This window comes from Amblyomma maculatum, chromosome 3, assembly GCF_055883805.1.
Source record: "Amblyomma maculatum isolate TAMU_Amacu chromosome 3, ASM5588380v1, whole genome shotgun sequence".
NCBI lineage: Eukaryota > Metazoa > Arthropoda > Arachnida > Ixodida > Ixodidae > Amblyomma > Amblyomma maculatum.
In genome coordinates, this window is record NC_139346.1 from 39,863,164 (window position 1) to 39,887,216 (window position 24,053).

At 46.9% G+C, this 24,053-nt stretch overlaps 1 protein-coding gene and 1 non-coding gene across 2 annotated transcripts in view; one reads left to right on the forward strand and one right to left on the reverse strand.

Annotated features, from left to right (window-relative positions):
- Positions 1–24,053, reverse strand: part of LOC146194614 (monocarboxylate transporter 13-like) — a 36,157-nt gene that overhangs the window by 8,256 nt on the left and 3,848 nt on the right. The window contains exons 2-4 of the mRNA XM_084596598.1: positions 8,115–8,240; positions 5,116–5,262; positions 3,502–3,645 (exon numbers count right to left, since the gene is read on the reverse strand). Of these exons, the coding sequence (XP_084452724.1) occupies positions 3,502–3,645; positions 5,116–5,262; positions 8,115–8,240 (417 nt within the window). The remainder of the gene's footprint in view (positions 1–3,501; positions 3,646–5,115; positions 5,263–8,114; positions 8,241–24,053) is intronic.
- Positions 13,377–13,448, forward strand: TRNAQ-CUG (transfer RNA glutamine (anticodon CUG)). The gene has a single exon. It is a non-coding gene; the product is annotated as a tRNA-Gln (tRNA).

Below are 24,053 nucleotides of genomic sequence, written 5' to 3' on the forward strand. Positions count from 1 at the left end.
GGCAGCTTGCGGTGTCCCTGCCTGGAGCGGGGATGGCCGTGCCTGAGGCTTTGCCTGGGCATGGGCCTGTTCCTGTTGCGCTGTGCAGCCCCCACGCGCCACCACATTAGAATCGTCTGGTTTGACTGTGAATACGAAAGCTCCTTGTAAAATTTGGTAACGCTTTCGTGCTTCTTTGAACGTTATGTTTTCCTTTACCTTCAGGGTGACAATTTATTTTTACTTTTTCCAGGACGTACATGACCGCGAGTATGCGGCGTGGTCACCTTCACAGTTTGCGCAACGCGGCGTAGCACACATTCATCAGCACTGGCAGCATATTTAGAACACGCTTGTCGGCCACGGCAAGACTGGGAGCCATGGCTTAATTTTTGGCAGTTGAAACATCATCGGGGATTGGGGATGTATGGTCGAAAGTCTACTTTGATGTAACCTACTGCGATGGAATCTGGCAGTTTGCCGGTGTTGAAGGTCAGAACTATGTGCTTAGTGGTATCTCTTTGTTATCTTTTCGGATTTTGATCCGATGCACAGCGATGACATTTTCTCCAGAGAGTCCTTCGAGCATTTCTTCCTCAGTGAGCGATAGGAAATCATTCTCGGACATCACACCTTGGACAGTGTTGAGAGATCTGTGAGCAGTGACACTTAGTGGAATGTCGCCAAACGTCACAAGTTTCTGAAGGTTGGAGTACTGATCTTTGGTTCTGATTTCGAGCAGGAGATCTCCGCTGCTCAGCTTAGTTACTTTGTAATCGAAGCCTAGTATATCTTTGCGGCACTTTGAAACTATGAATAGTGATATCAGACGAGCTTGTTTTTCATTGTTTTCACTGTGAATAACATATTTGGGGAAACTTTCTTGTTTTTTAGGGAAGAACTGAGAAGCTGCTTCGGTCCGCTTCTTTTTACGAAAGCGATCTTTCAGTTGTGAGGAGGAAGCCATAAGAGTTGCTGTTTTTTCGGCAATGGTGCCAGCCACCCGCCATGGAGCCCAACTAGGGAACAGAGCAGGAGCTTGAAGCAAGCCCTGCCCACGCCAACTGTGCACAATAACTATAACCGAATATGGGGCAATTCAGGTTAGGTACTCCACACAAGGTTAACCCTCACCGGCAGAAAAAAAAAGAAAATAGTAAAAAGAAAGAACACAGGACAGTTGTAAGAAAGAAGATAGGAAAGCAAAATATGAAGGGGAGGATAGGAAAAGGCGTCTGCCGATTTCCCCCTGATGGGTCAGCCTGGAGGTGCCGTCTATGGGGAGCATGGGCCAAAGTGGTGTGTTGCCTCCGCCGAGGGGCCTCAAAGGTCCAAATCCTTGGCATCGGCTCAACAACCAGGATCCCCTTTTCTCCAGACACGGCGATGCCAGGCACGGCTAAACGTGGGCGCTCGGGGTCCGTGGTTTCGCACAGTACACACAAACACCTGATTTAACAGGTGCCCTCTGCGAGGCTTTTGCTAATGCACAAGATTAGCACTATCCGCATTCATTCACAGCCTGGAGGCCTATTGTTGCGTAGCCAGTAGCCCAGGCATTGACGGCAGGTCTGAAGCTTATTATAATCCGCCCGTCTACTCCAATGAACGCGTAGATAAAACACAAAAACGCGCCTTTCAAATGTCGAGCTTATTACTAAACAATGCATGTTGCCGCTCAGTCGGAATATCCTATCTGCTCTCATATGACCTCCCGGCGCCACAGCTCCAGGCATGCATGCGCCTACGATTTAAGCATTAAATAGCGGCACCCGATCAGTCTGGCACCGTGAACTGTAGTGGGTACAAATCATTTCTTCTCCATATTCGTATCTAGGTGAACGCGGCTGAACGTAGCAATATGCCGACACAGTCAACATATCCGCAAGCATTACGCCAAGTATAGGGCTTCCAACCTCAAGTTTCGTGGAGCGACAGCAGCGCCAGAGCGGCGCGAGGCAAAATTGCCGGCAGCCGGCCGGCAGCGCAGTGGCGGAGTGAAGCAGGCGCGGCAACACGGTGAGCGGTGCCGAAACGTGCGTCGATAGTAATATTATTCAACTGGTTGTATTGACATCTGTCCCATCGTCTTCGCGAAAAGCAGGAAGCCGTTACTGTTGTGTTGTGAGACTGCGCAACACAAAGAACTGTGATCTGCCGGTGAGATTTATACCGCTTCATCGGCAAATGGTATGAGTAGTAGAGACGCGATACATGAATAGCTGCGGTTTGCAGAATTCAGTGAATATCTCCTTTTCGGTAGTGCCAATTTAATTCCTATCGCGGAGCAATACTAGTAATCGCTGTCGTGCCTCAAACTCACTCGAAGGGTGGCTTTCTTAAAAGAATGCTGGCATGCCCTACCTAAAACCCAACTAGCTCGCTGTATTTCACGCATTAAAAGACAGCGCAGTTTGACAGTTATGTTAAATCAACTTGACAGTGCTGCATGCAATTGGCAGGATAGAAGCTAGCTAATTATTGCAACGTTTGCAGCTGCGAAGAATTGTAAATTCCCAATTCACTTTTAAGTGCAGTTAATCAATATTTCACTGTGTAAAAATAAATTGCACTAAACATACGTCTAGACAAGCGCGCAAGTGTACTCAGCGGACAAAAATGGAGCCTAGTGTTTACATATGCGCGGCGTGTTTGTGCGTAGTTTTTATTAGGAAACCATTCTGGGGGACCGTATCAGTGATGTTGCAGCGCGTGCACACATGAACGCGTGAGCTACAATGTCGCTGCGAGCTCCTCTAAACCAGCGCAACCGGTCTTTTGACTGGCCCCCTGTTTTTGGGCTAATAAATGAGTTTACCACCACCTCAGCGAACTGAACCGCGCTTATACACTCACGAGCCAAATGTGAACGATTGTATGAAAAAAAAAAGTTCGAAACCACATACGCGAGAACTGGGTTTTCACCTGTGACGCCTACTTCGCTTCCACAGAAATATTGCTGCCTGGTTGGACTTGTTCCACACTGTCGTGGACTCTAGATAAATCGTTTTCTAATGCAACAGAATAAATTTTACACACTGCACAATAATTATATCAACCCACAAATAGCAAAACCTAAATAAAACGATAAGGCATTGCAGAAATTTCATTTGATAGCATATGCACCACTTGCGAAGAGGAAAAATAATGGCAGGAGATAGTTTATGTTAGATCAGTGTCCCATAGATGCCGGATATGTGGTTCGTATTTTTGCTCCACGACCCACAGTTAACTTACATGTCATATATTTTCTTGTGAATAATGATTTGTTATTTGTGCTCACATATTTGTTTTTTTTTTGTGCTGCTGTGGTACGCTTTTATTCTGCTTTTGTTCTAACATTATACTTTGTATTCCCCCCCCCCCCCCCCCCACTGTCTCTCTTGAGACCTGTAATGTATTTGCAAACAAATAAATGAGTAAAATGGACGAACTCGCCTCATCACGTCTCCGTTAATCAAAATACGTTAATTGGTGCGCATTGATATTGCAGCAGATAATACACCTCTTTTAGAGTCTTACCATGTACGACGCCGAGTGTAAACGTCATGAAGCCAATGCTTGTAGCAAAGTAGCTGACGCTGGCGCCAATTCCTGCAGTAGCCGCTCCTGCTATGATTACTGGTCGTGCAGTAAACCTGTGGGCCACAGGACCTGTGATCAATCCTGTAAGCAAAGCATATCGAACTTCAAGACGCACAGTAGCATCACCGAAGCTTCTGCATTTTTGAACTGTCAAAGCAGGATTTCAATAACTTCTAGAGGCAACAAGAAACCACATAGAATTCGTATTGTGATTCTTTAGGGAATAATCTCTAAAAATTGTTCATTTATTTTACACCCCAGTGCCAAAGGTATTACCGAGGGGAAGTGGTGAACAAGGAAGATGCATTTATCAATGAAAAAATAAATGGTCCTAAATATAGCAGCAAACCAATAAAATCTTTATTTGTTCTTTTTTAGACAGCCCCGGAAAGCGGCCTTATCACTCTTAATCTGGCAAGCGGAATAATTCTGTATTCTTTGTTCATACTCGAACTCGCGAGATGCTCCTTTATCAGTGGCGTTGTCGCGCAAGATGCGCCGAGATCTGTCTCGAAAATTCCGACCAGTCGCGTATGTTTCTATAATATTCCAGGTTGTGCTAATACCAGTTTGTGATAATATCTAGATATTTCTTAGCCGACATTAAATTGAGCTTTGAAGTGTGCGACAGGCATTATATGTTGGACGACCGCCGAGCACGAGTTTTGCTATCGCCGCCGCCGAATTGCTTAGTTCTTTTGCGGACGCAAGTCAGCCCAATGAAGGGTTTCTTCAGTGCACTCACTAGAGTCTTCATTTGTGTCGTCGGCCTCTTCACAACCGAGTGACAATATACAACGCTAGAGAGAACCTGAGTATATTGTTAGCTAAAGCAGAGCGGGAAAGGTAGTTATCGTTAATATGCACAACATCTACGTGAAGGTGGATCCACTCGCGTGCAGTACGGAGTACGAATGACTGGCCAGAAGCTTCTATTCTTGATGATTCGATCACCACTTGATTGTGATGGGGATCGAGACGGTTCAATATGTACTGAGTGTACGGGATAGGCTGATTGCGGAGTGTAGGCGATGATAAAGTTTAACAGTTTAAGAGCTGTATCTTACCCTTACTCATCCATGGAGCAGAGACAGGGTGACTAAGGAACAGGTTTCTGTTTAAATTGAGTACAACGAAGAGAGTTATGGAACGAAAAACTGAAGGTTTAGCGTTAAGAGATGGGAAGCATGCAAAGTCCTCCTTGGAAGAATTTACTAATATATTAATTACAATTAAGAAGAAGCAGGCATAGGCAGGACATGTGCCAATGCAAAATAACAGATGGCCGATAAGGGTAGCAAGGGAAGGCAAGGGTATTCGAAGGGAAAGCAAGCGTAGGAGGTGGCGCTAGAAATTTAGGTGCACGGATTTGATTAGGAACTCCGCCGGTGTGAAGTGGATGTAGCTGGCACAGGAGGAGGTAACTGGAGGAAAAGGGAAGAGTCTTTCCCCTCTTGTGAGTATAGTCGGGTCGTTGTTGAGGATGAGTGGAGAGAAAGTGAAGAATCCTACCCTTTCCCTGTGCAGCTACAATATTGGGACTCCTCTCACCAGCAAGGTAGATGACCGCTCCCATGACCATGATGGGCCACGAGCCATCGCTTTTGTTGGTCCGGAAGGTCTCCTGCATTGCGACGAACAGGATGCCTGATGAACGCCTTCCCGCCATGGCAAAGCAGCTGGTTATTGCACAGGCTCCTGCATGAGCCAGTAATTACGAGGTTAAGCGTAAACACGTACCCACCATCATAATTTCTACCGATTTGCCTCTTGAAGCGTGAAATAGTACATGTTAGCTTGATAATGCATTTCTTCACTTTGCACCGAACATGCCTACACTGTAAGCGGAAAATATCCGCGTAAAAAGAAAAGAAAATATTAACATCTTTTTCTAGGGGAATCCCTAAAGGGGGCAGGGCATGCTGTCCATTAGCTAAGTTAGATTTCACTCATTGAATGATTGCATTGCTTGGCAACCGTGGAAATTCTCACTTAAAATAGCTTGTTCGTGTCGCTTCCTCCGTCCTCGTCCTTTTGCACTACCTTGTATTCTATGAAATAGCTTTAATTTATCCAGTTAGTAAAGCAAGAAAACTGTTTGCGCGCTTACTCCTCATCCGGTACGCATTACGGATTCTGGCAATACAATATTTGAGAGCAGCTGTTAAAGGAGAACTGCGGCGATTTTTCGGTGCTCACAGATATCAACGAAATTTGCATTCTTCTCAACATCAAGATTACGTATGCCGAAAAGCAGAATTTAGGACGCTTTAGATTTCTCGCAAAGACACTTAAAAAATAGCGACCCTGGAGTCGTCACTCGTGCTGCCAAACAGAAAATGTTTACGACCAACTCTACGCTTGATGACGTCACGTTCTTGAAGGAGCGTCGAGCACACGACGGCAACATTGCAGGGGATGTACTGGAGCGGTGCTCTTGGCACAGGGCAGGTGTACTACAGCGCTAATCGGAAACAGCCTGGCACGCCGCAGACATGGTCGACAGCTTGCTTGCAAATAGCATAGATCGGGTAATCACAGTCTAGTGCTGTGTTATTGGGTGCACGAATTATTGAACGAAACACAACACAGCGATTTATCACCGATTTCCGAAGGACAAGGAGGTTCTCGAGAAACCGAATCCTGTGATCCGGCGCCCCCTGTGAATCTGAGAACGCGTGTGTGGTCAGAACATTTCACGCCGAACTACTACCAATACAAAATTCCTTCAGCGCGGTTTACGGCGCCCAATTGTATATCAGGGCTTGGCTCTTTCACTAAGACCCAGTAAAACTACTCACGACAGTAAAGTTTTCTCACTCTCTCTACCAATACAACATGCTTCTGAAGAAGTTTGGCTTCGCGAGCATCTGGCGATGGTTGACACCGGATGCTGTGTCGACGACCTTTCCATACAAGACTCAAGCTAAACTCTGCCGCACTCTTCGGTGCCGGTACAGCGGATTTTCATGAAATTGCGAGCCATCGCCAGAAAAAAAAAGTTTCAAAATCTATTCATGTCCTAAATAATACGCGTTTGGCTAAATTACCAAGGATCGCTGGTATGCAACGAGATTCCGGTATGAACTGCGATACAAGCAAATTGTAGCTCGTAGCTGCCGGCGTGGCTCAACTCATCCGATTTCATACTCTAACTACGCTGTTATGTGGCGTCGCCAAAATCCTATTACTGTGAGACAATTGGGTTCAGAGTAAGGTTGTTCCACGAGTAGACCACTTATTATAGCGCGCGGAGCAAGATGGAAAAGAAAACAGCTGAGAACAATTATGCAAATAAGGTGGAAGACCAAACTGTAAAAGAAAATGTAAGGTAAAATCATTAAAAGCCCTTGACAGTAACAGCAACTCACTCGCAAAAGTTTGACATTAGATTGCTCCCTTTTGGGGACATTTCTTCCCACTTCGCAAAAGGAGACTTTGTCCGGGGGCTTTTTTATAGGGCCATAGTTTCCGGGAACGTTTAATACTGGGAAGTTCTTTTCCTGGGGTGCTTTTATCGGAACCCGAGAAAACGCTGCTAGTTCGTAGCAAGACACAATTACAAGGGCCGTAATAAATAGATCAGGTCCAAAAGCGACCAAAGGAACGACAGAAGGCTGGTTCACACTGGCGACTCGTGGAGGTCGTGCGGCTCGATTCATCACGGAGGGGGAGACCCGCGACTACCGTCGATCAACAGGGAGTGTTCACACCGGAGTGCGACTCGCTTCAACCCCCCCCCCCCCCCCCCCCCCCCCCCCCCCCCCCCCGAGCGTGATTTGAGCGAAGAGCCGACTTTCGCGCCTTTACTGCCTCTGCTACCGCGCTCAGGGTAGATCAATTCGGGCTCATTGCGGGTATGAATATGTGCAATTATCAGCGAGGAACAGGATCTTGGGTTGTCCCCATGTTGAGGACAGTTTCGACAGCCAAAAGCGCTATAAGTAGACGAAGACGGAAGCGGCGGTGTTGTGTGCGCTGTTGTTTGCGGTCTCGCGAAAGAGCAGATGACGAAATCGCCTCATGCCCGAGCATCGAGCGCATGACGAAGAATACGAGTACAAACGCGAATTAATAAGCATCACTCTCGGAGTGATCCTTAGCATATGTGCCCTACAACTGCGGGCGCAGTAAGTCGATCGTGCACACGCGCGCTTGCGCTCTTGAAATTTTCCACCTTAGAAGGAGGCAGAAGCGCTGCGGATTGGCTGAGTAGTTGTGCGACTAGAAGTCGCGTCGCAAGAAATCGGTCAGCGAGCGACTCCCTCCAACTACCTCAAACGGGTCGCTGGCGACTCTTTCGGGTCGCCCCCTCCGTGAGTAATCGCCCCCTCGGTGAGTAATCGCCCTCTCCGTTACATTGTGTCGCGCGACCTCAGCGAGTCGTCAGTGTCACGGCCGCTCAATGAAGGCGCCTCCATTGAGTGGCCGTGCCAGTGTGAACCAGTCTTAACGTGCAAAGTAGTTTACAAAAGCTGAAACCAAATTTGAGTGACGTTAAAGGAAATGCGTTCTGCTCGAACATTTGCCCCGAGCTCTTTGCCGCTTACCAGCTACGAGCCAACTGTGGATGCTGTCTGGACCGTGTTGGCGGGTTCGGATGCCCCATCTGCACCGGCTCCGTTGGCAACCTTTAGCTGCACTGGATTCCATTCCTGGGTGGAATGGAGGGTCCCCTGTATAACACAGAAACAATGCTAAGCGTTCATGATCCTCAAAGTAAATGATCAAAGTGCTTAGCATTCGTAGGCTAACATGAAGCCGTGAAACTGCAAACATTTTAACGAAAAAAAAATGGTTCTGGCTGAACATTTTTACTTAGATACCTGCGCGCAAGGAGTTCCTCTATTTATTTCCGTTATGTAAGCTAGTAAACAATATAAAAAGTGGCATTCAAGGTAGAAATGAAAGCACGCATTTTGCCCATCAACTTTTTCAACGGCTCACAAGTCCATTAGCGCAATGCCTTGCGATGAAGCAACAAGAAAAAGCGCAGCTCTGAAATAAAAAGTTGCAACTCTTTGCTCGTAGCTGGTTATGAGAAGCAGAGGGCGTTTGAGGCGTATACAAATCGGTGATCCGCAACAGCGTCTTGAGTACACGAAGAGCAGCACATCTGTCGAGATCAAAAAAAGAAGTCAATGTTTGCACTTCAGTTTGGCCATTCAAGCATTCCGTGGAATATGAAAACATTCTCTGCATTACCGACTGAAAATATTAGTCTCGGAATTGGATGCTACGGCCCGTCGTTGTGGTGCAGTGCGCCTTTTACAGTGCCTTCGTAAAGGTTGAGTATTTCAAGGATTAGAAAGTTGGTGCGACACGAAATAAAGTATTCGAACGTAGAAAATTACTGGAAGTTTGGAAGGCATCGAGGTTGAAACTGCGCGGCTTTGCAAGATTAATCCTCTATTCGTACTGCGCCTGGATAAATAAAGACCAGTTGGAACGAAGCTGTCCGAGCAGCATGACTAAAGAGAGCAACATAAGCAACATATGGCAATCGTAATTAACATGAGTTTAACCAGAGTTGCTCGCAAAAACGCCGTTTTACAGCGCAGTTTCTAGTGCTTTATGTAGGACCGAATATTTTACTTGACTCTTACTCGGTGATTTTGAAAACAGACCAAGGTGGAACCAAGCACAGTACCCTGTGACTAACATGTATGTTATGTACAATTGAAAATGGATTTGAAAGAGCACTGAACAAGGGTACACGGGGAGCCTCAGTTCTCAAGCCGAGCCAACGTTTCGATAAGTCGACTCGTCTCCGTCTGGGCACCGCGTTGGTCACTAGTGGGGGTTTAAATACGCTTTTCCATTTCCCTTCCGAAGAGGAAAAAGAGGGATGGGGAGGGCGGGAGAAAAAAAAAGTACGGCAAGGAGTGAAATAATGTTTCTTCGGCATGCATTTCTGAGTCTGGTACCGGTGATCCCGTGGACTGAAAAAGAAAAGAAAAATCGGCAGCAACAGGAAAAACTACAATGCAGGGTGGATGATTAATCAGCGCCTAAAGCAGGTTCGATGTTGGCCTTTCTCGATAGGGACAGGCATCCCAAATAGTCGTGATAAAGAGTACAGCTGCAAGGGAACAGTTCTCAAAAGCTTTCTGCAATGAAGGTTGAAGGACAAAGAAACAGAATAATGACAGGTTTGCCACCTCCTGAGAAAAAAAAAAACAGTTCGAGGGCCAACCAAACTATGAATTTATAAGAAACATGCTTGGATAAACACCCGCAGCTTATGCTATTGCGAGGGGGGATAGAGAGTAAACGTGCTGTGAATAAACTGTACAATTAACGCTAAACGGGATTGTTTTCCCGACTAGGTAGGTCGAAGAGGGAATATATTTAATTGATTCTAACAATCCTTTCAAGATATTTTTTCCTGCTCGTTTAAATGTTAAAAAAAAGAAAAAATCTCCCGAAAGGAACATAAACATGTACAGCTTATAGTATTGCTTATGCTACATCCACCTTTCCAAAAGGTTTTCGTCGCGGGTAAGTGCCTATGAATAAAAGATAAGGAAAGCGATGTCCTCTTTTTTGTGCCCGCAGCCACCATCTGATCACCTAGAGCGGCTGTTTGAAGCGGTGGCCATCTGATCACCTAGAGCGGCTGTTTGAAGCGGTGGCCCTGTGGTCCAAGATATTCTGCTTACGCTGCCCTTGGTTAAGAAACGAACATTGCTGGATGCGATTCGGATGAAAATGTTAAGAGGTTACTGAACAGGTAGCTCTTGGACTAGTATCTAGACTTCGCCTCGGTTTCTGGGCCGTGTGTTTCTCCGTGTTTCCGATCAATCATAGCTACAAGAATTCCACGTATAAAATTGAAGCGTGACTAATTCATATAAAAATAGATGAATACCAGGTGTAGCGCCGCCAAAAAGCAGCTGCGAGGTGGCTATGCTTACATATTTGTGCACAAATTCTATAGTGTATTGCAGCGTTGCTGCACGAGTTAACAGACGCATGTGCGGGGATTTTTTGAAAGAGTGGCCGCTAATTAGCTCGGATTTATGTTGAACGCCGGCGTGGCCACTGTAAACACGCCACGCGTGTTGCACTGTAGCTCCTCATGGGCCAGTGACTCTTTTTATCTCATTGCGACTCGGGCCTGAGATCGTGCGCTCCTCATATATTTAAGCTGATGTTTTGCAGGACACTGGCTCCAGGACACGAGGGACGAATGAAACGCCGTCTTCGTTATTCTTGCTTTCTTTGGCCGTGTGCTGTCGCGCTGGAAACTACGAGCGTAAATCCAAATCAGGAACTAGCCCAACAATTACTGAAGTGCTCATATATCTCTAATAGCAAGGCCTTACATCTTCGCTCTAAATTTGGACATCACTCACGTCTAAAACTTATGGTGGGGCACTAAACCGAATGTATACCGAATGTATATACCAAAGACGTCCACTGAGAAACTGGCTTGCATTCTCAGAGCTACGATATAACAGTGTTCAAGTACAAGACGACTCAAGCTCGGCCGCACAGGTTTAGAACACAACTTTCATCACCCGAACACATTTCTCCAGAAAGGGTGCAAAACTGAATACTGGCAAAAAAAACTTAGGCTGCGAAAAAACAAACCTTCTCAATACCGAAATTTTTATTGATTATACAATTAGTATATATAACCTTCGTCATTCAGTTCTACAAATGAGCCACCATCATTATCCCTCTAAACGTTTTCTTTCCTGTCTTTTCTTTGCTGACCGCTAGTCTTTCATCTTTATTACAGAAGTAGATAACGTTTTTATGTTTACCTTTGAACGTTCTCCGTTGACAGCCGCCGACAAGTTCTCTTATCACGCTGTCACACGAAGCGAGCTATCGGTCGTTTGCTATCTATGTGCGGCTCTGAGGTGTTTGTGAGCATGAGCTTATCACGAGTTCAAGGTGAGAAGGTAAGGGAAGTGAAATGAGCGGGTACGCCAGCGTTTAGCCAAATGATGCGCATTTACTCCACGCGACAAAGAAGAAAACTTGCTAGTTTGGTTCGGTTCGATTTATGGGGTTTAACCTCCCAAAGCGTCTATGAAAAACGTTGCCTCTGGAAATTTCGACCACCTGATATTCTTGAACGTGCACCGACACCGAAAGGTGCGTTGCTTGTCGCCTCCATCGAAAAGCGGCCGCCGCGGCCAGGAGTCGATCCCGCATATTGGGCACATAAGTCGAGCGCCATAACCACTGTCCCATCGAGGCGGGCCGAAACGCTGAAACAGACACGCAAAACAAAGGACAAAGACGAATATTTCTAATGGACCAATCCTAGCGTCGGACGGCACCGCATACGGTGTGACATACGAAGCCTCTCTGGGTAATACCTATTGGGGCAGAAAAATAAATTATTTCGTTAATCTATATAGAACTGGTAACTTGGTAACTTAAAGCGGTATTTCTTGCTCCTGATGGAATAAGCTGACACGATATTAACAATCACAACGAAGGCTCTGTCCTGACGAAATACGAAAGGTGCGGCGCCCAGAGACGCAGACGACGCCGCAGAAGCTGTGTAAAAGTTAGAAGCACATGTCTTTGCACCTTCTCTTCGTCCGGTTTGTTAGCGCTGTTCACTCATTTTTCCCTGTATGCATTATTAGGCCCGCCTTAGCTTTCTTCTTGACTGAAATATTGACTATAGTCTCTATCACCCTTAATCGTTTTGTACTTTTGCTTCAACACCTTCAATTTTATGATTTCGCTTACTTACGTTTCCGTTCAGATCGTTTAAAATTTCCGCTCTTCACCGTCTCCCTTCTGAAGATATTGTTTACTCAGTTACGGGAGTATATTTTTTTAAGAATCGATATGTATTGCCTCGGGGCATCAGTAGGGCATGAGATGAAGAATGAATAAATGATTAAATGAATGGAAAAAGGTTGGCTGATTTTATGAAGTCCAGGAGTGAGCGATGGTGAGATCCCTGCGTCCAAGCGATATATGAGGCAGGATTGGCTGCTGAACGGCCAGCTATCGTCAGGTGCCGGATTCTTATTGGTTTCAGTGCTGGGCAGTCCCACAACAAGTGACTTATTATTAGTCGAGAGTCTACGAGTTCCCCAGCCAAGCCTGTTTCTGCTTCTTCTTTCACTCTTGAGCTTAATCTTTTCATCACGCTGCAAAGTATGTGACGTTTTCCCCCTCTTCGAATTAGCCCACAGGGCAAGCAGCTTAAGTAAAGAGCCGATGATGGAACCCTTTTAGCTGAGCGACATGAACCACCTGGGTCCTGCTTGAGCATTTCACGTCAATCAGGCGCTCCAGAACTACGAAAGAGCCGCTATAGTGGAATAGCAGCTTCTGAAATAAGCCACGTTTGCGCAGCGGCATCTGCAGCTGCACTAAATCCCCGGGCACATGAGAAACACGTGGGCGTCGGTTGTCGTAACGCTTCTTCGAGCGCTCCTGTGACTCTGTCACACACGAATATGCTACGGTGTAGAATGGTATACGCTCTGTGTGTGTGCAAGCTTAAAAAGCAGAGAAGGCTTCGAAGGGGAAACTCAAGACGCCACACATTATACATGACTGAACAACAGCGTACTACACATACACGAAAACAAAAAGCCCCTTCACCAGCGAAGTGAAAAGAAAACAGGAGAAATTGTACGCGCATGTCACACCTTGCAAATCGAACATCATGCAAGCGACTACAGCGAGTCTTCTAGGCGCTCTCCGCAGTGGGCTACTGGTTTTTCTGCTCTCAGGGCAACAGCCGTCTCCGGCGTGGTCTATTGGCTGGGATATCTGGCTTTCATCCTGAAGGCCCGGGTTCGATTCCCGACCTCGGAACAAGTGTAGGTATCATGGTGTAATGGTTAGCACTCTGGACTCTGAATCCAGCGATCCGAGTTTAAATCTCGGTGAGACCTGTTTTTTTTTCTCCCACAGGACAATTTCAAACATAGTGATAATGCCCAGTTATTTGTGATTTTATCCGCTTTGTTATATATGGCGCTCCGATTACCATAATTGCCACAGAATCTACCAATCCTTGATCAAACATTTTTCTGACCTATAATACATTTGTTTCTTAAACTGATCGTTACACGGTTTCTAAAACCTTGATTTTTTTCTCCCTTATATGAATAATCATTTGATATATGCATATTATGTTGACATCATTCATAAGTTATGAACTGAAAACTTGAAATCGTGATAAGGGCGTTGAAGAGATCTATGAAATAATTACAGGGTCCCTTAAATGTCTCTTAAGAGGAGAATGACGAAAGGCTACCCGTTTGGTTTGGTTTGGTAAAACTTTATTTCCCACAGTAGAGATCCTGGAGGACACTCGGCTAGGCGCCAGGTGTAGAGGGCAGCTCCCACGACGGCACAGAGAGCCCGAAGCTCTCCGCCGCCGCGCGGGCCTCCTGGACAGCCCGAAGCTGATCATGTAGTGAAGCACTTTTCAACACTTTGTCCCAACGTTCCTTGTTCTTGGCGTAGGCGTCGCTCGATGCACAACCACACAGCATATGGTTTAAGTCCACACCCTTCCTCTGCTATTATTTGCTTCTCATCAATTTCCTCTTGTCGGCGTTCGTTACAGTGCTACATAAAATTACAATTTGTTTACAGGGAACGAAAGGCAAGTGTGAGTTTTGACAGTACACCTTCGTTCCTGTCGCCTGGCGTACCTTCGCACGCGTTCAAGTTGGAATTGCAGATGACAGGAACACTAGAAAAACCACATCTCGAGGAATCTCGCGGAATATGACAGATGTCACGCAAAAATCTCGCACAAAAACCTCGCTCACGGGATTTTGTTTCATGAGCCTAGAAAGGCTTTCGTCTAAATAACACTACAGGAAACACTACGGTCCTACCACACTAATGGTACTCACGCGTAATTCACGAAGTAGCATACTCTCCGCGGTTACAAAACGCGGGTGGTTCGGACGCTATCTCGGACACGGAGTACAGACCCAAACCCCAAGTGGTAGCTAGTCTCAAGGGACGCCAGTGTTTCAAGAGAACAGCTGGAAAATTTTCGAACGGTTCCTTTCTCCACCATTTCATCCACCTATTCTTGAATTATCTTGTTATCTTGCTGAAAACTCTGTAAGGTGTTTGGCGACTAGGGGGTGCGTTTCATGTGTTGTTTTTATGCTGTAGTCGAGAGACTGGGAAATGGTTACCCTATTTATTGGAGGCAAAGTCGAAAACTTGGGCATGAATTGTAAAAATATCTTGCAACGTGCGACGGTCACTGGAGGGAAGCGATTTGTTGACCATACGCTCAAGCTCAGTAGAATATTCTGACTTCTGTTTCGCGGCTACTCTGTAATCAGGAATAGTTCCAATGGTGTTGGTCACATGTTTCTCAAATCTCGCGAGTTCAAAACCAGAAGGAAGACGAACAGGCTCTCCTGACACGTTCACAGTCCAGAGGTGTGCCCAACCGTCCGCTGCCCGGTCGCGCAACGGCGCGTGGTACTAAATATTTTTTTTCGCTCCCTTCGAAACATCTGGCTCGACGACTATTGCGTGTTTGCCTACATGTCCTGGTGATGTCTTAGAAAAGTTAGGGACAGAACCGCTCTGTGGGAGATCGCGAATCTAAATCAATGGGTTGAACGACTCAAAAGTGGTGTAAACACACACTAGAGAGATCCCAGCCGCCGGACATGATATTAAAGATTCGAGGTTGACCCACATGTGGGAAGCCCACGAGAGCCTTACGAAAAGATGGAAAGAGCAGAGGCGCAATAGAAAGCTAAAGAAGAGAATATCTATACTTTAACAACAGATAGAAGAATACGCGAACGAACATCACAGTCAACACTGGGGGCAGATTTGAGATGAATTGAATGGGAAACTTTGGTGTAAAAACACGTGGCAATTTCTTCGCGATCAAGGCCAAACTAAGACCACCGCTCAAGGACAGCAGAAAAGATTGGTTCATAAATACCAGGGCACGGCTGAAGATCTCATAGAGGAACTGAAGAGCAGACACCTTAACACGTGCAAAGGGTGTTCAGAACACAGATCTAGATAGAGACATATCAATAGCGGAGGTATGGCGAGCAATGAGTCGGCTAAGAACCATATCAGCAGCGGGAGCAGATGGGGTCACCAATAAAATTCTGAGAAACCCAGATTTAGTATCAGTCACGGCACTCACAGACTTTCTTAACTGGGTATGGAAACGAGGTAGAATGCCTTCAGAGTGGAAATATGCTAAAGTGGTCTTCATGCCGAAGCCTGGGAAGAAACATCAAGTAGGCAACCTGAGGCCGATATCGCTAATATCGTGCCTAGGGAAGCTGATAGAGCACGTAACACTAAAGAGGCTTCAGGAGTATGCAGAGGAAAGAGAGCTATTTTCCGAAACAATGCTAGGCTTCAGAAGCAAGCTGTCCACGCAGGATGTAATGATTCAAGTCAAAGCAGACATAATTGACGAGCCCAATAAAGGGAGTACAAAAACTGTACTTGGCCTTGATCTACAGAAAGCCTTTGATAATGTCAAACACGAAGCCATATTAAATAATCTGGTGGAAATTGCCCCTGGCAAAAGGATTTACGATTACGTTAGCGATTTTCTAACCGACATAACAGCATAAATAAGCCTTGGAGACATCAGGTCGGAAACAATTATGATAGGAGACAAGGGCACCCCACAGGGCTCAGTTCCTTCCCCTTTTTTATTCAATCTAGTGTTAAAGAACCTTTCACCATTACTGAAAATAGTGAAAGGGGTGAAACATACGCTATATGCTGATGATGTCACGTTATGGACATGTGCAGGCAACGATGGGAAATAGAAGAAAATCTTCAACAGGCAATCGAAATTGTTGAAGAATATGCGGAATGGGCAGGGCTGCAATGCTCACCAAGCAAATCGCAACTTTTGGTAATCCGAGGAACAAAAAAACGCAATATCAACGCTGAAGACATTTTGGTGGTATTAAATGGCTCACGGATAACAAGAGTGGACAAAATCAGAGCCTTGCGACTGATAATCCAAGACAATGGAAAGAACACTGAAATAATGGATCGACTTAAGTCAACAATTAACATGGCCGCCAGGTTGATAAGGCGAATAGCCAACAGAAGACGCGGGGTCAAAGAGAAAGATTTGTGCCGAATTGTTCAGGCTTTTGTGATAAGCAGATTAGTGTACACCATCCCCTACCTGAAGCTAGGGGTGGCAGAAAAGAACTAAATTGAAACAGTCATACGGCAGGCATATAAAGCAGCACTGGGGCTACCCCACTGCACTCCTACGGAAAGACTTCGTAAACTGGGGGTCTACAATAACACCGTGGAACTATGCGAGGTACATATAATAACACAGCTAAAGAGGCTCGCTACCACATCGACGGGGTGCAAAAACCCAGGGAAATTAAGACTACAAGATATAATCCCGGAAAGAAATGCACAAGTAAAACTGCCGACTGAAGTAAGGAACGCACTCACTTTTAAACCGCAACCAAAAAAACATGCACCCTACTTTTCATGAAGGCAGGAGAAAAGCAATAGAAAAAGCCCTTGAGGCCAAGTTAGAAGCTCTGAATACACTGTTTATGTAGACGCGGTGGAATACAAAGGAGGTAACTCTTTTGCTATCGTGGGCGTGAACGACTCGGGTGAAACATTCATGGCAGCTAGGTTCAATAAAAACAATCTATTCAGGGACAGCGGAGGAGGCGGCTATCGCCATGGCGATGGTCAGCACCAAAGCGGTTACCATAATTAGCGACTCCAAATCTGCTATAAACAATTTTGCGAGGGGCATAATCTCCAGCGAGACACAACGAATTTTAAGATGTAAAGACTGGAACCAAAAAGAGGTGGAATTACTATGGGTACCGGCACACTCGGGGAACAAAGGAAACGAGTTGGTTTACAGTACAGCTCGAGGTTATGTCAGCCGAGCAGTGAGCCAGGTTGATTCCCCCAATTTCTCGAGAGATGCACTAATCTCATTTCATGACTACACTAATCACTTTAAACTAGAAAGGCGGATATATCCTCCACCAGACAAGAAACTAGACAAAAGGCAGGAAGTAATCTGGCGTCGGCTCCAGACGCGTGCCTTCTTCAGCCCTTCTAAATTAGCGCACAGGTAGCCAGCAAAATAAAATCCAAATTTTAAACACTGTGGCGAAATAGCAGGATACGATCATATATTATGGAGCTGCAAAAAAGCGCCGCCATCAGCGGAACTACTACCAGTCCCTTCTTTAGAGCGGTGGGAGGCTATAATGGTCAGCTCAGACCCGTTAACGCAAGTTCGGGATACTGAGTGGGCTCAAAAGGTCGCCGAGAGCAACGGACTCGAGGCCATCTAAGTGTAGCGCCCACAAATCGCTCATTGCTGACAATAAATCTTTTCCAATCGAAATACGGCGCAAATGTTGCCGTCCGTTACCACAGGCCGCAGCACATCTTCCTTCAGGGAGAGAACACATTCACGACTATGGGACATGTTCTCCGCTAATGACAGGATAACGTTCGGCTTCAAAGAAATTACACCGGCACTGAAGTCTCAGTTCAGCTCAGTCGTGTCCGACTCTTCATGACCTTATGGACCATATCACGCCACGCTTTCCGCTCTCTCACCATCTTCCTAACATCACATAACTTCATCTGCAGCACCTCGATGATGCCATCTAACCATCGCATTCGCATCCTATCCCTTCTCCGGTGACCCTCAACCTTTCTCAACATCAAATCTTTCTCCAGCGACTCCTCTCTTCTCATCAGATGACCAAAGTAGCTGAGCTTTAACTTTAGAATTTGACCCTCCAATGAGCAGTCAGGTTTTATGGTCGACAATATCGACTGATTTGATCTTCTGGCAGTCCAAGAAACTCTCAAGAGTCTCCGCGAGCACCACAATTCAAACGCGTAAATTCTTCGGCGGTCAGCCTTCTTCACAGTCCAACTCTCGTATCTATACATCACAACTGGAAAGAGCATAACACGAGTTATACGGATCTTGGTTGGCAGTCTCTGCTATTTACTAGGCGGTCAAGGCTAGCCATGGCTCTCTTTCCCAGAAGCAGGCGTCTCATAATTTCATGGCTGCAGTCTGCTTCCGGGGTAATCTTGGAGCCCAAGAAGAGAAAATCTGTCAAAGCTTCCACTTCTTGTCACTTGATGCTCCAGGACTTGATAGGGCGAGACGTCATGATCTTTGACTTTTTAATGTTCAGTTTAAGCCCAAACTTCTCACTCTTTTCTTGTACGCGCATAAGAAGTCTCTTGAGTTCCACTTCACTTTCTGCCATTAAAGTGGTATCATCCGCATATCTAATGATGTTGATACATTTTCCAGCAATCTTCACTTCAGCTGAACACTCGTCCAGACCAGCTTTCCTCATGAAGCACTCAGCATATATGTTAAATAGGCAGGGTGACAGTATGCAACCCTGTCTTACTCCTTTCTCAATCGGAAACCAATCAGTAAGACCTTGACCAGTTCTGACTGTGGCCTCTTGCCCTTAATGCAGGTTCCTGAGGAGACAGATGAGGTGAATTGGAACTCACATTTCTTAAAGAGCTTGCCGCAGTCAGCTGTGATCTACGCAGTGAAATGCTTTCGCATAATCAATAAAGCAGAAGTAGAGGGGTTTCTGGAACTCTCTTGCTTTTTCCATGATCCAACAAAGGTTGGCAGTCTGGTCTCTAGTTCTTCTGCCTTTGCGAAACCCAGCTTGCACGTCCGGAAGCTCCCGATTCACATACTGCTGCAGCCTACCTTGGAGGATTTTCAACATCACCTTGCTAGCATGCGAAATAAGCGCGATCGTGCTGTAGTTGGAACAATCTTTGGCACTGCCTTTCTTTGGAATGGGGATGTAAACTGATCTCCTCCAATCCTGTGGCCACTGCAGGGTTGTCCAAATTTGCTGACATAATGTATATAGAACGTTAACAGCGTCATGGTTTAGGTTTTAAAGCAACTCAGCTGGAATGCCATCAATTCCGCTAGCTTTGTTCTTAGCAAGGCTGGCTAAGGCTCATTCAACTTCACTCTTCAGGATGCCCAGCTCGAGATCAGCAATCACAACCGTCTTATGTTGGGTGTGCACATTCGGGTCCTTCTTGTACAGTTCTTCTGTGTATTCCTGCCACCGCTTCTTTATCTCTGAGGCTTCAGTGAGGTCCCTGCCTCGTTTGTCCTTTATCACACCCAGCTTAGCACAGAAGTGTACTTTGATATCTGTGATTGTCTTATACAGAAGTTTTGTGTTCCTCAATCGGCTGTTGTCCTCAACTGCTTGGCACTGTATGTTCAGGAAGGCATTCTTATCTCTCCTTGCTATTTTCTTAAAATCCGCATTGAGAACCTCGTATCTTTCTCTTTCCCCCATAACGTTTGCCATCCTCTTTTCCTCAGCTATTTGCAAAGCCTCTTCAGATAACCAGTTTGCTTTCTTGCATTTCTTTTGCTTTGGAACTACCTTAGTAGCAACTTCTTGTATTATATCACGAACATCAGTCCACATCTCTTGAGGCTCTCTGTCTTCTAGATCTAATTCTTGAAATCGATTTCTTACTTCCACAGCATATTCTGATAGAATTTGATCCAGATCATACCTGAAAGGCCTTCTAGTTTTCTGCGTTTTTCCTCAATCGAAGCTTAAATTTGGCTACAAGAAGCTGATGATCGGTGCCACAATCGGCCCCAGGCCTTGTTTTTACTGCTTGTATAGCGCTTCTGCATCTCTGCCGCCAAATAATATAATCAATCTGATTCCTGTACAGACCGTCCGGTGATGTCCATGTGTACAGGCACGTCTTGTGCTGTTGAAAATGGGTATTCGCTATGGTCAGGTTGTTTTCTTGACAAAACTCTACTAGCCTCTGCCCAGCTTCATTTGGCTCACTGAAGTCTAGGGTAGCCTTAAACTCGCGCAAAACGTCAATGGCATGACTTCACACAACGATTGCCCTTCTGTAGCACTCGTCACCTAGCACAACAGAAGCTGAGCACAGGCCAACCGGAACAAAAGTTTCACTCCTCAACTCCACATAACGTACTGTTTTTGTCCCACAGGAACATAGCTTACGGCCGAAAACGGTTCTTAAATGAAAGGTTCATAACAGACACAGCGGCACCACTGTCAATCAAAGCATCTGCGATGTGGATTTAATAGTTCGTTTGAACGTCTAGCGCTGCCAGTAATTCGGGCAGAGCAGGGTCGAATTGCCAGCCGCAGGGCACAGCTTCAGCACGAGAGATGGGCGCCGGAGCCAAGCGATGGTGATGGCGATGCCGCAGCATTTTCCGTTCTTTGTCTTCTTTACATTTCCCCCACGTGAAGAAGTCGCCATCCTGGCGACTCAGGGAGAAGAGACGACCAGAGGGTTGTAATATGGCTTGAGGCGGCTAACGTGGACAATCTCGCGGCCGCGACGGCGGTGGTCGGAAGAAGGGGTGACTGGCTCGATGACGTAGTTCACAGGGGATGTGCGTTCCAAGACGCGATAAGGTCCGTGGTATTTGGTGTCTAGTTTGTTGGTGGCAGGAACGCATAGCCAAACGAAGCTGTCGGCCTGGAACGTGGGAGCAGGAGTATCGGTATCATGCTGATCTTTGCGATAGCCTTGAGTGTTGGAGGTAAACGTGCGAGCTAGCTGACGGCATTCCTCGGCCTTCTGTACAATGTCTGACAAAGCACTGTACTCAGAGGCATCTGGATGGTATGGCAAAATTGTGTCCAGAGTACATGATGGTTCACGGCCGTATAAGAGGAAGAAGGGCGAAAAACCAGTTGTTGCTTGGGTGGCAGTGTTGTACGCGAACGTTACGAATGGCAGTACTTGGTCCCAGTTCGAGCTTCCAGATTCAGATGTAACATACATTGCGAGCATGTCCCCAAGCGTACGGTTGAAGCGCTCCGTGAGGCCATTTGTTTGCGGGTGGTACGCAGTTGTAGCTCGATGTATCGATTTACAAGACGACAGGAGCTCTTGGACTACTTCGGAAAGAAAGACACGACCTCTATCACTCAGTAGCTCGCGGGGGGCGCCGTGTCGAAGAATGAAGTGGTGCAGAAGAAAATGGGCTACCTCTCGAGCTGTCGCCGCGGGAAGTGCAGCAGTCTCGGCGTAACGGGTCAGGTGGTCGACGGCGACGATGACCCATCGATTACCAGCGGCACTGCATGGTAGCGGACCATAGAGGTCGATTCCCACGCGATCAAACGGGCGAGCTGGACACGGTAAAGGCTGAAGAGGGCCAGCAGGGTGGCGAGAAATCTTGCGTTGTTGACAGGCGGTACAAGAGCGAATGTAGCGACGTACGAAATTGTACATTCCCCGCCAGTAGTACCTTTGACGAATTCGATCATATGTTTTGAGGACGCCGGCATGAGCGCTTTGCGGGTCACTATGATGGTGGGCACAAACCTCGGAGCGGAGGTGGCGCGGAATGACAAGAAGCCACGTTCTGCCGTCTGAGTTGTAGTTCCTTCGGTAGAGAAGGCCTTCCCGAATGGCGAAATGGGAGGCCTGTCGGCGGAGTGCCCGAGGATGCGTAGCCGCGGAAGTAGTGCCAAGGATATCTAGCAGGTTAGAAACCCAAGGATCTTGTCGTTGCTCGAAAGGCATATCCTCAATGGTGAGTGCTGACAAGAGTGTTTGAGGAGGGGACGATGAGTTAGGCGAGCACACCGGTGACCGAGAAAGAGCGTCGGCGTCAGAGTGCTTGCGGCCAGAGCGGTACACTACACGGATGTCGTATTCCTGAAGCCTGAGAGCCCAGCGCCCGAGACGGCCAGACGGATCCTTGAGAGACGCGAGCCAGCAGAGAGCGTGATGATCTGTAACTACCTCGAAGGAGTGGCCGTATAAGTAAGGGCGGAACTTCGTTACAGCCCACACGATTGCTAAGCACTCCTTTTCGGTAACGGAGTAGTTGGACTCGGCTTTGGTGAGAGCACGGCTGGCGTAGGCGACAACGTATTCGGAGAAGCCAGGCTTGCGCTGGGCGAGGACGGCGCCGAGGCCGACACCACTGGCATCGGTGTGAAGTTCTGTAGGTGCAGTAGGGTCGTAATGGCGAAGGATTGGCGGTGACGTTAGAACATTGCGCAGTGTCGCGAATGCATCATCGCAGGCTGGCGACCAAGAGGAGAGGTTAGGGGTGCCTTTCAAGAGCTGTGTAAGGGGGGCTAGATGGTTGCGAAATTCCGAACAAAACGACGAAAGTATATATATATATATATATATATATATATATATATATATATATATATATATATATATATTGCGATGTGGATTTAATAGTTCGTTTGAACGTCTAGCGCTGCCAGTAATTCGGGCAGAGCAGGGTCGAATTGCCAGCCGCAGGGCACAGCTTCAGCACGAGAGATGGGCGCCGGAGCCAAGCGATGGTGATGGCGATGCCGCAGCATTTTCCGTTCTTTGTCTTCTTTACACATCCATTTTATCATTGGCTGCATCTTCTGACACTTTGTTCTTAAGCATGACGATAGGCAAAATATTCCTAAAATTGGCAGTCCGGCGACCTTAACTCCATATGTCGCACAACATAGTTTCCCAGCGGCGGAGAAACAAAGTGGCGACGTGGGGATCGGCGGAGGAGTGATGCTGCGATCGAACACAGGAGATTCGTTGCTTGCACTGCCCGATAGAAGGTAGCGAGTGGCTGCTCCCACTACGCGTCATTCCTGAAGCGTGGTGCCCGTTGTATAGAGAGTCGAGATACTTAACGACGCGGGCAAAATCGAGAGATGTGTCCGCTGTACCCACAGCCATAATATATTAGTGGCTGGCGGCTTTGATAGCTGATCGCATGATGCCTTGTAGGCCGAGACGAGGCGACAGACGCGCAATGAGGCATTTCATCCGGATGCCGCTGAGTATCCAACTCCTCGCGTACAGTCCTCCTGGCCATAGAAGCGATGTCTTCAGCCTCCGTGATGTCAATGCTGGCAATGGCTGTCTTATTGAAACGACGGTCGAATGTGGACGCTATCCGGTGTGCTTTGAGCGCCTCAAATGCACGGCACTGCTTGGTGACATCCGCAGCCGTAGCAAAGCTGTCTCGCGAAGCAATCCTCTTGAGCAGGTGCCCTACCTTGTGTTCTGGCATCTACCCTTCCTTCTCCTTCTCCTTCTCCTACTCCTCCTACTCAATTTATCGTGTGCAAGTCACACCGGGCAGTTGGGCTCGCTGGGAAAGTTGGTGTTCAACGCGTTCCTTCTTCGCAAGAGAATCTCGTAAGGACTTAGTGATCTCTTCAACAAACCGGTTCCAGGTGTGAAGGTTTCCTCATGTTCGTCAAATCAAGTCACAGCCGTGCCTGCAAGAAACAAAACGTTGTAGAAGTGGGCGGTAGAGCTTCAATGGTTGTACTTGTTGCGCCTTTTGTAATGTCGGGGCAATTCTTCAACGCCACATTAGGGCTCACCATGGAACCTACGCGGCTGTCGCTGATGCGGCAAAGTCGTCTCTTCTTCAGCCCGTCGTTCCAATCTGCGTCCCTTGGGTG